This window comes from Solanum verrucosum, unplaced genomic scaffold (assembly GCF_900185275.1).
Source record: "Solanum verrucosum unplaced genomic scaffold, falcon-dt-bn FXZP01000125.1, whole genome shotgun sequence".
Lineage (NCBI taxonomy): Eukaryota > Viridiplantae > Streptophyta > Magnoliopsida > Solanales > Solanaceae > Solanum > Solanum verrucosum.
The window spans coordinates 386,806-398,770 of record NW_026019923.1 but is presented as its reverse complement, the minus strand read 5'-3'; the positions used below and the strand labels follow the sequence as shown (position 1 = coordinate 398,770).

At 31.2% G+C, this 11,965-nt stretch overlaps 1 protein-coding gene across 3 annotated transcripts; it reads left to right on the top strand.

The window, feature by feature from the left end:
- Positions 1-3,623: 3,623 nt before the first annotated feature.
- LOC125823651 (synaptotagmin-3-like) lies at positions 3,624-10,086 on the top strand. 3 transcript variants are annotated; one of them, XM_049503008.1, is made up of 12 exons: positions 3,624-3,873; positions 5,002-5,103; positions 5,193-5,243; positions 5,352-5,475; positions 5,577-5,695; positions 6,029-6,130; positions 6,262-6,336; positions 7,174-7,250; positions 7,950-8,199; positions 8,812-9,180; positions 9,398-9,526; positions 9,630-10,086. In XM_049503008.1, the coding sequence occupies exons 1-12, from the start codon at positions 3,763-3,765 to the stop codon at positions 9,756-9,758; spliced, it is 1,638 nt and encodes a 545-aa protein (XP_049358965.1). In that variant the 5' UTR covers positions 3,624-3,762; the 3' UTR covers positions 9,759-10,086. The 3 variants fall into 3 exon arrangements, with proteins under 3 accessions (XP_049358965.1, XP_049358981.1, XP_049358973.1); XM_049503024.1 differs by having other exon boundaries at positions 3,849-3,873; positions 5,398-5,475; positions 6,266-6,336; XM_049503016.1 differs by lacking the exons at positions 3,624-3,873; positions 5,002-5,103 and having other exon boundaries at positions 5,201-5,243; positions 6,266-6,336.
- Positions 10,087-11,965: the final 1,879 nt, after the last annotated feature.

Genomic DNA, 11,965 nt, shown 5'->3' with positions numbered 1-11,965 from the left:
GCCTCTCTCACTTTATACAAAAACGCAAATGTATAAAATGCGTGAAAATTGTATATATACATATATTTTCATTCTCCTCTCTCCCCTCTCCCAGATCTCGCTCTCCGCTCTCCCAGATCTCGCTCGCTCACTTTATACAATTGATCTTTTTGTATATGTATACCAAATCAGATTATATAATTGCTTTCTCTTGTATATGTATAGCGAAATATACATATTTATGTTTGCTATGGAGCGCAATTATGCAAACTTTGCTATAACATACAAATATGAATTTTGTGTTTGCTATATGTGAAAGTTGCTCTAATATAAATATAGTTAATTCGAACATAATAAATATTTTCAAAATAGGCTAACCACTTGCCTTAATAAGATTACCAACTCTCATCGATGAAACCATAAATTGGGTAGACTTTCTAGATAGAATATCCTAGAGGAAACTTAATCAACTCAACTACCTTCCTAATTTTCTTTGATTATCCATTAAGTAATTACTAAGTACAAGTACTACTATGGTCTTTAATATTATTTTTGAAGACTCCCTTAACTCGGATTTACGTAAAAAAGATTTTGCTTTAAGAATAAAATGTTCTTTATCAATAATAATTTTATATTTAAGACTTGAATCTATAATTCATGATTAAAACGGTAGAAATATTTTATAATAGCTATTTAAGGTGTACAAAATTAAATCGAAAACCGAGTCAAAATAAAATAAAATCCAACTAATGGTTTGGTTTGATATTGGAAAGAAAATTTGATTATACTAGGTTAGTTTGGTTTTAATTAAAAAAAATTAAATTGAGACTAAACCAATCCGACATTATATATATAATTCTTAAAATTTATTTTATACATAAAAGTACTTACTTTGATATAATTTCTAAATATTTCTTATACTTTTTCATATATATTTTTTTCTTTTAACATATTATTCATGCTTTGAGACTTTGAATTTTAAATGGTTCAATAAAAGTTATAGTCCATAGATATTAGTAAGTGCCTCTATTAGTAAAACTAATAAAGCTCAAACCAAATCAATACTAATGTTAACAAAATAATTAATTAAGTCAACATTAAGAAAGACAATACTGTTGAATATTTGTTCTTTAGCTTTACATTGGTTTAGACTTTCAAATTATTTTAGCATGATGATGATAATTTTTTATGACTTATTAATTTACAATATCTATTTTATGCGATTTCATTATTATTTTTTTGTTGAATATTTTAGTGTCATCACCCATCTCATATTTTGTGTTGTTTTCTTAAGAAACACGTTAGATAATTATATTTTAGTAGGACTAACAAAATATTTGGAGCACAAATTAATTATAAGTTTGTATAAATACTTTGTCGGAAAAATTCAAAAAACCAAAATTGAAAAACCCAAGTACTATTAATTTGGTTTATAAATTTAAAAATTTTACACAAATAATTTAATTTGATATTTAAAAAATCTCGACCAATCTGATCATATTAATTTATTTATTCAAATAAAGAAACTTTCAATTTCAAGAATAGTGACAAATAATATTAATTAATTCCTCCGTCCTAGAAGATTGACGGGGTTCAAAACATCAGAATTAATCAGTCTCTTTGAAATACAAATTATTAATTTTAATTAGTCTCCATATACACAGAAGTTGTTGTAAATTATAATTACTTAGTTAATTATATTTGAAAAAGAACTGTTTAACTATCTAAAAATTAGTACCATGATTTATTGATATTGATATGACGAATGGACTAATATTTTCATTTTTAATTAAAAAAATTCAATTCAAATTTAAAAACAGAATTAATTTTGTTTGTTGAGCAGATGTAGGAGTTCAAACACAAATTTATTCGAATTTACTAGTTTTTTCTCAAATAATAAATATATAAGATAATGGTTACAAATACACTAAAAATATCATATTTTGTGAATTTTTTTTTACATGAATTATCAAATATTTGTGTTTTCTAATTGAAATAAAGCTTCAATGTATATAGAAGACCTCACAATTTAAAAAGTAACTATAGAAACAAGGGAACCTACTATATCTTTTTTATTTATTAGAATTTTAATATAATTATTTATTAAAATATACTCGACTAGTATCTAAAAGTGCATGATATACACTCTCTTTTGGTTTAAAAATAGTGTTAAATGACACTATGTGAATAATTAAAAAAATTAATTAGTAAATTAATTTTTTTACTCCCTTTAACCCAATCTCCAATATAAATAAATTGTTAAGACTTTTATAATAATGAATAATTTTTTTCTTCAAAATTATCCTTCGTTTTAATGACTTTAAAATCCCAAAAATAATGACTATTTAAGAAAAGTTTGGAAACAAACATCTAAAATATTTTTTTACCTAATTTCTTATTTAAACTATCTTGTGTTTGCGTTTCTTACCCGAACCAAATATAATGACAAAATACATTTCAAATGCTATCAAGTCTTTAGGCCCAAATTTAAAAATTTCTATTTTTTGTGATGTTTCTCATGTGGAGAAAATGACATAAATAGTCCCTCAACTATTAGAGTAGGTCTAAAATGGTCCCTGAACTATACACTTAACGAATTTAGTCCTTCAACTATTCAAAAACTTGTCAGTTTTGGTCCCTTAACTATACACTTATTGATTTTAGTCCCTTAACTATAAACTTACCGATTTTAGTCTTTTAAGTATTCAAAAACTTATCAAGTTTGGTCTTTGTCCATTTTTTTCAATACAAATAGTTTAAGTTTATATTAACAGAATCTATGCTTCGAGAAATTAAATCCCTTAGCAACTTTTTCTGTTGGTTCTCAGTCCGTTACTTTTTCTTCAAATTAACTTTACGCGAAGAACCTTAACCTCAACAATTTAAAATAAAATTCACGAGGAAAGAAAATATAAGTCATAATTTTATTCAACAGAGGATAAAATGAAGCATATTATTGTTACTAATGACTTGAATGTGTTAAACTTTATTATAAAAAGAAAAATTATCCGTTAAATCCAAAGTTTGTCCTCCAACGATTTCATTGAACGGAATTTGTTTAATTTTTCAGGTAATTTATAAAATGGTAGATTTGCAATTTTTTAAACTTTTTTTTAAAATAGATCAATTTTATTATTCTATTTATTTTATTTTACGTAAAGAAATTTCAGTGAATTAAATAAAATTCGCATTGATTAGCATGATGCATGATAAGTTTCTCGAACAAAAACTATCAAAGTTTAGATGGTGCGTATTAAAAACCAAAACTATTTGAATTAAAAAAAATGGACAAAGACCAAACTTGATAAGTTTGTGAATATTTAAATGACTAACTTATGGTAAGTTTATAGTTAAGGGACAAAAATCGATAAGTGTATAGTTAAATGACCAAAACTGATAAATTTTTGAATAGTTAAAGGACTAAATCTATTAAGTGGCCATTTTAGACCTACTCTCCAATGAGAGTATTTATGTCATTTACTCTTCTCATGTGCAACAAGAAACTTTATAATAATATTCATTGATAATTCAATTAATGCCACGTCTTTGAATTTTGTTTAAGTTGATTATTTCTACACGTTCCTTAGGTGTTCAAAATCTCTCAACATCAATAACTAGGCGCCAGCCCTTTTTTTCCTTTCACATTGTTTTCTTTCTTTATTAGATGATAATTTTCATGGGTGGCATGTACACTATTGAGGGAATCATGGATTTGGGTTTGGATGTTCTTTATTTATTGATATAAAAATGGGGTTTGTTGAATTTTTTGAATGATTAAAGAAAATGGGGCTTCTTGGAAGTTTATTAGGAATTCTTGGTTTTGGAGTTGGAATTTCGATTGGTTTGATTGTGGGGTATTTTTTGTTCATATACTTTGAGCCCAGAGATGTTAAGGTAAAATGCACTGCTTTTTAATGTTAAAGATTGAGTTTTTATTTTGTGTGACTGTTTTGGTTTGATTATTATTGGATAGTAATTATTTGATATTTGATTTTGATATGCTTTACTTGAGCTGAGCACTGCGTATGTTGTTGTTGTATATTGGATATGTCATATGTTGTTGTCTTGAATGGTGTTTTACTAGAGATTATTAAGGTAAAATGCACTGCTTTCAATTGGAAAAGATTGAGTTTTTATTTTCACTGTTTTGGTTTGATCATAATAGGATAGTAGCTATTTGATGAAATTTCAGCTGGAATGACTGACTTTGTAGTTTTTTTGGTTATGTTTTGTTGCTACTGTTCTTTTCTCCTTTATTTTTAGCATGACTTCTGCACTAATGTATTTCTTTCCAATACTTGGTGTTGATATGCTTTTACTGAGCCGACAAGCTATTGGAAACAATGTCTCTACCTTATGTGATTTTTGTTGTTGTTGTATATTGGTTCTGTTTTCTGCATATGCTGTTGTCTTGAATGGTGTTTCACTAGAAATTGTTAGTTTTGTTCAGTTATATTAGATGAGTGTTTGATGACGCGATGCTGAAGTAGCTGATTTTACTAATGTTGGTGCAAAATCATTGGCAAATTCAGGGTCTATAGTCGGTGGATTTGGAATGAGTGTGATATTATTATATGTTCGTCTTTTAGTTTTTTCTTCATATGTACATGTAGTTAGAGGCTGAAGTAATGGGTTCAATTGAACCAGAAGTGAAGCTAGGTCCCCTTTATAATTCGTATACTGTGAAATAGGAAAAAAAGGAATTTTTTTTTGATAATGTATAAACTGTTGAACCCCTTGACATAAGTGAAAATTTTAGTGAAGAAGAGGCTAAAAGTTGCTACTTTTGAGTCCCCTTGTATAAATTTCTGGCTCCGCCACCGAGTTGAACCTACATAACCCGCCCTGAATCAGCTTATTTCCAGTATTCTTATGTAAAGATGAAGATAGACATGTTGATATGCAATATATAGAATTGAAAGAGGATACATTCTGAGCAAATTTCTGCTTCTTTATAAGGTTTAACAAATGCAAACCAACTTATTCGAAAGTGAACTGAACTTCTCAAATGCAAATCTGCAGGAATATCCAGAAAGTTCACCATTTGATGAAATTGAGCCAAACTCGTTAGTTGATCTTCTACCTGAACTTCCCTTATGGGTGATGAATCCAGACTACGAGCGGGTAAGTGTTTGCCCCTTTTTGAATTTAAATTCTTTCATCCTAATATCCCAAGTCAATCTTATCTAGGCAATACTTCTATTGGTGTGTAGGTTAACTGGTTCAATGAGTTTATAGCTAATATGTGGCCTTATCTTGACAAGGTAATTGCAAATTCTTCACTTTGTATTTCCGACATATCATTTCATGGAAATGGTCTGAAGAATATCAGCATGCCTAAATAGTGTAGACTGATTTTATTTCCTTTACAGGCAATTTGTGGAATTATTAAAAGCACATCCGAACCTATTTTTGCAGAGTATATTGGAAAATATCAGATAAAATCTATCGAGTTTGAGCAACTTACTCTTGGAACAATTCCTCCTAGATTGCATGGTGAACACCATTTTTCATCTAGTACATGAAATGTTGTGACAAGCCACCATCTATAAATTGGAAGTTGCTCATGTTTCATTTGAGCTCGATCAATATTGCAGGTATTAAAGTATATGATTCCAATGAAAAGGAGCTAGTATTTGAGTTCGCGGTCAGATGGGCTGGAAATCCAAATATAGTTGTGGCATTGAAGTTATTATCTCTAAAAATCTCGGCACAGGTAAGACTAGTTTCCCTTATGTTCTTCTTTCGAAGGATAGATTGACATGATCATCAAACAAAAGTGCTTTGCAATTTGCTTTTTTGTAACTTATCTGATTTATGTTATTTCTTTTGATCACTTTAGTTGAGTTCAGCTACAAGGCTATAAGATTAATCAATTTATTGTTTTTAGTGTATCTTAAAGATTAATCAATTTGCTTCAATAAGATGCTATTGTAAGAATAACAAAATAAACATAAAGAATGATTTTTTACTCAACTTTTGGGTAAAGTTAATAGTGTAACTCTTGATGGATTATTTTTTTACCAAGCTTCGCTATATTTATCTTCAGTTGGTAGATTTCCAAGTGGCTGCTACAGCAAGGGTGACACTGAAACCTTTTGTCCCAACCTTCCCATGCTTTTCAAACATAGTAGTATCATTGACAAAGAAGGTACGTAAGCTTGCAAAATATCTGTGGTTTTCAAAGATTCTAATCGTGCTGATTAGTTTAAAATTACAACGAATAATATGGTAATAACTCTTTATAACTTCTCTAACTAAAAATAACAATCATATATGTAGCCAGAGGTAGACTTTGGGCTAAAAGTAATTGGAGGAGATCTCATGGCAATCCCTGGTTTACACCATTTTGTTCAGGTATGCTTCCTCTTTTACCTAGTGTGTTTCTTAAGTACTAAACTCCATAGGCTAAGCTTGCATTGGATGAAATCAAAAGTTCCTTCACTCCTTTTTTTGTTGCAAAGGGACTGGTATCAAGTTTAATCATTTCTGAGAACTTCACCAATTTGATCTGCGATTCCAAGGATAGAATCACAAGATTATTTCTTTGACTCGTGATCATTAGTATGCATCAAGGGAATTTACAGAAAAAATCTTTCAACTTGGCACTGATACAAAAAAATCTGCAATTTGAGTTAATTATGTTATTTCGACAGTACAATTCTTAAAGTAAATAAACAAGCTGGAAGATGTTTGGTTTCTAAGAGATGTAAAATGCATTTGAGTCTGTAATGCAATAAGAAGTCAGGAAATAGTTAATACCGGACATCATAGAAATGGCTTGGGTGAATTCGTGGATTGCAGATTAATAGTTGTAGAAAATGTGTACCCTGAAATCTTATGCATTGGTTTTGATATGACTGAACTATAGTAGATAAAGTTACTGAATTAGGAAAGCTTATAAAAGGGAGTAACATAACATGATTTATCTGCTTAAGAGTTAAGGTGTATTGCTCTCGAATGAGTCTGTTACATCAATTTTTCCTTCGTAAACAAATAAATATTATGATACCATTGTATCTAAAGTTGGCCATTGTTGTTTACCTACACTCGAAAGTACATAGACTGAATAAAGTTTGCAGCTCTCCCTTGCATTCTATGTGTTTCTAGATTCAAACTGACTGTATTACAGACAGGAATCTTTTACATTATCCTTCTCAGATAATTTTATTTGATAAATTCATTGGGTGGCAGGAAACTATAAGCAAGCAAGTCGCCAGACTTTACCTCTGGCCACAAACACTTGACATACCAATTCTTGACAGTTCAATGTAAGTTGTTAACAAACAATAATTTACTTGAAATATTGTCAATGGACTAATTCCTGACATCCATTTGCACTTCTGTTGTCGTGATACTTGTGAATTGTTGTTGTAGTAGCCTAATGCAATTTCTTAGACTTTGGTTTTCTCAAAATATAGTCATCTTCCTTATTCTATTCCTCTAAAATTTCCTTTTTTCTTTGTCCAAGTCTTTCGAATTCATGTATTTTACCATTCCATGCGTACTGCAAAAGTTTCAAATTTCTATTGTTAAAATATGTAACATTCTACAAAGGGCATCCAAAGGGATTTAAAAGGTTCTAGTCTACTCTAATTATTAAAATCAATTCTTGGTACTCTACTTAAAGCCAAATTTTATATTGTCTCTACCTATTCTAAAGCTCTAGGCTTCCTCTATGCACTCACCCAATCTAGCTCTAGGCTTCTCTCTTGTGCTCATTGAGTCACTAGCACTGTTCTAGACACACTCTTTAGGCTGTTGAATGAACTCTTTGTTCCCCTCCACTCTTCTGTATGTTGAGTCATATAGGTTATGCCTTAAGGTTTGGTTAGATGAAAGTCTTAGAAATATGATGTCTCCTATATCGGTACCTAAACGCATCCAAAGTGGTTTAGCCTTACAGTATCGGGTTTGATGCTCAAATTCTTATCTATTTACTAACATTAGCTTTTGTATTTTTTTTATAGAGGAGCTGTGAAAAAGCCTGTTGGAATACTACACGTGAAGGTTCTGAGAGCACAGAAACTTTTGAACATGGACTTTTTGAGTAAATCAGATCCATATGTTAAACTCAGCTTAGGTGGGGACATGCTTCCAGCAAAGAAGACTACTGTAAAGATGAACAGTCTAGATCCCGTGTGGGATGAGGATTTCAAATTGACCGTTAAGGATCCCGAGGCTCAAGTTCTGCAGCTGCATCTATATGACTGGGAAAAGGTCAGAATCTTGATTTGATATATCATGGTATTGTGGCTCCACATTGGTGTTTCAAACTTTTTACTTTAGAATCAAAGACCATCATAGTACTCCAAAGCTATTTATACGTGCACTTCTTTGCAGTTTTCTGATGGCTACAATCCTGGTTCTGATTTTCTGTTAAAAAGGAATTGTATTATGTACACCATCCATCTCAAATTTCAAAGACCCTCTTTTACTTTCTTGGAGTTTAAGAGTAAAATGGTTGAATATCAACTTGGTAGAGAAGCGTAAGATTTTGTAAACTAGAGAAGTTATCTGAATAGATATAATATCAAAGTTGTGTACTATGAACTATGGATAACTTCAGTTTGAATCCTTGGAGGTGGTAAAATGCAAAGGGTTATGTTTATTGCCAGCTTGATGTTCAAAATTACTCGTCGGTTGTCCACGAGACACAGTGGCGATGAGTTAGAGCGTTTAGTTGACAGTTGAGGTGTCTAAATGTGCACTCTCAAAATGGAGTGCTTACTGTTTGAGTGTTTGTTTATGTGTTATGACTTTCTAAAAAAATATATTGCAACAATCTCCTTAAAAACACGAATTGTCCACTGAAATTGCTTTGTTTCACAGATTGGGGCACATGACAAGTTGGGTATGCAAGTAGTGCCACTGAAATTGCTCAAGCCATATGAGAAGAAAGAACTAACTCTTGATTTGGTCCACAGCTTAAACCCAAACGACCCTCAGAACAAGAAGCCGCGAGGCCAACTTATGTTGGAAATGTCCTTCATCCCTTTCCAAGAAGATAGTATAAAGTTTAGTGGACCTCTTAGTTTTCACGAAAGAAAGGAGAGTATTTCAAGCCTTTCAGATGACATTTCCTTGCGTGGAGCAGGTTTGCTTTTGGTTACTGTTATTGCTGCTGAAGATGTAGAAGGGAAGAACCATACCAATCCTTATGCAATTGTAGTGCTTCGAGGAGAAAAAAAGAAAACTAAGGTGATTCTTACACTCTCATATATACAGTTAACTGTATACTCGTTTTCATAGTTTAAACTTGATAGTTCAACCTTTAAGATTCAAAATTTAATATTTATGTGTGTGTTTACGTTCGTTAAAAAAAAACTAGATTCACTTGAACCCATGCTCCGTTCACCTTTGGTTAACCATCTTATTGCTTCTGTTGCCTTAACCTTTATTTACCGACTACCTGTAGGCAAGGAACAAAACGTGGAATCCAAAATGGGAAGAAGAATTCCAGTTTATGTTGGAAGAAGCTCCATTGAAGGAGCTAATCCATATTGAAGTCAAGAGCAAGAAGAGAAGATTTGGTTTTCGGTCTAAGGTAAACGAACCATCGTCAACAAATGTCCTCAGCTTCCATTACTGCAATTGTTGTATACAAAAACTGATATTTGTTGCATTCTGATTTCCTTTTTCGTCTGTAGGAGTTACTTGGCTATGTCGATATCCAACTGAAGGATGTTATCTTCAATGGACGTATCAACGAGAAGTACCATCTCATCAATTCTAAAGATGGGATTTTACATGTTGACATCAGATGGAAGGTGATCTAACAACTGCAGCTTCCTCTGTATTTCGGAATTATCCATTTTGATATTAATCACATTGAGGCTTAAATGAAGAAGCGAGGATTCATACAGCCCACCTAGCTTGTTTGGGACTGAGGCGTAGTTTGGACAGTCTGATCAGAAGTTCTCCTAGTAGTTGTTGTGTTTCTCAAAATCATAGCACAATGCCCAGATTTTTGTATGTTTGTTTATAAACCATGAAAAGATATGCATACAAACATAAGCATGTTTATTACTAGTACTGTTATATACCTTTTATCTTCTCTTGTCATGTATATACTTGTTTGGGTATATCAATATCAATTCAATAATGAATAAACTACATCCCAAGTTTACTTAGTTGAGATCGATTATATGAATTCACTGTATCAAATATGGTATATTAAGATTTATTTAATCAAGATACTAAGCGTACGTTTGACCAAGCTTCTATAAACTAAATTCTAAAATGTGATTTTTTGTTAGTATTTGATAAACTAAAATCTTGACAAATATTGACCTTTAATGAAATCCATATTGATTCATTTATGACTCTATCTCTATGCAAATGGCAACTAAAGTTTAAAAACTAATGGACAATTTGAATTATGAATTTGTATGAAAGTTGTGTATCTATGTGGAGTGGCACCAACCATAGGTATTATTTGAATCAAGAAAAAAAAAAGATGTGGTCCAAAATATTGTGTGTTTGGCTTCTTCAAGGCCAATTGATATAGCAAATGAGACAGTTTGCAGCTGTGCCCTTGCAAGTGGCAACTGCCTTTGCCATCTCTTTCATTATTGTGAAACACTAGAAGTTGCATAATTTACAACTGGAACTGTTTTATTCCATTAAGTTGGTACACTGAAAAAAAAGGAAGAGAAAAATCTACAACCTAGCTACAAGTTTAATCACTGTATTAAAGTTTGTTGGAGAAGTTAGAGGGTACTTTTGAAAAAATAACACAAACAATCTTTCAACAACATATACAGTATACGTAGTCACACAAAATAGGGTCTGAAGAGGGTAGAGTGTTAGCCGATCTTACCCTATCTCATAGGTAGATAAACTATTTCTGATAAACCCTCCGTTCAAAGAAAAATAATCCAAAGCAATCTAGAAAAAAGAGTAACGGAAGTGAAAACATAACAAAGCAAAATATTGCGATAATTGAAGTGCAAGAAACAACAAATAATAACAAAAATTGAAGAATTAGAAACTATAGGAGCAATACAATGGCTACTAGAATAAATGGATAACAAGACAAAACACTACTACCTACTACCCTACTCCATGTCCTCCAGAACCTACTACCTAAGGTCATGTACTCGATAAGTTGATACTATGCCAAATCCTGTCTAATTATTTCTCTCTAATACTTCTTCGGCCTACCATACCTCTCGTGAAATCATCCATAACCATCATCTCACACCTTTACATTGAGGCATGTGTGCATCACCTCTTCACAAGTTCAAACCATTACTACTTTATGTTGTGCAATGACTTCAGAAAGAAATTAACATTTAATACACATATCATCTGCTAGTTCACATACTGTTGGCCTCCCCCGTAAAGTTGGTCAATGTTGTGCACATACTGTTTGAAAACACATACATCATACCCGGTTAACCACACATATATTTAACTTCTGTTTTGAAAATACATACATACACATATAATTAACCACACATGCATCCAACTTTTGCTCTGAAAATAAATACATACAAATACAATTAGCCACACATACATACACAAGTTACAATATTCAAAATTGTATTCACATGATTTCAGTAAGAATTAGATTTTATATTCGCACGAATACAATATATTTTTCTATGCTTTAAAAGAAAAATACAAAAACTAAGGAGTCGTTTGGTAGAGTGTATTAAAAAATAATAATACATGCATTAACCTTGTGTATTACTAGTACGTTGTTTGATACTCTTTTCCAATCTATGTATATATTAAGGTGTGTATTGCTAATACCATGAATTTCTAGGTATTAGCAATGCAATGATTTTAATGCATGCATTAACTCAATTAAAGACCCAATTGCCCCATTATATCTTTTCCACCATAATAGTGAAAGGTATCTTTGTAAATAATTTTATTAATGCAAGCATAACTAATACATACATTGCTAATGCAAGCATAACTAATACACTCTATTTAATATTATTTTTATACACTCTACCAAACGACCTATCGTGAA

What these genes read in the sequence shown, in the direction of transcription:
- LOC125823651 (XM_049503008.1), top strand. Translation starts at nt 3,763, where the DNA reads ATGGGGCTTCTTGGAAGTTTATTAGGAATTCTTGGTTTTGGAGTTGGA. An exon ending in TTGAGCCCAGAGATGTTAAG is followed by an intron (nt 3,874 to 5,001) that starts GTAAAATGCACT and finishes GCAAATCTGCAG; the next exon opens with GAATATCCAGAAAGTTCACC. An exon ending in TAGTATCATTGACAAAGAAG is followed by an intron (nt 6,131 to 6,261) that starts GTACGTAAGCTT and finishes TCATATATGTAG; the next exon opens with CCAGAGGTAGACTTTGGGCT.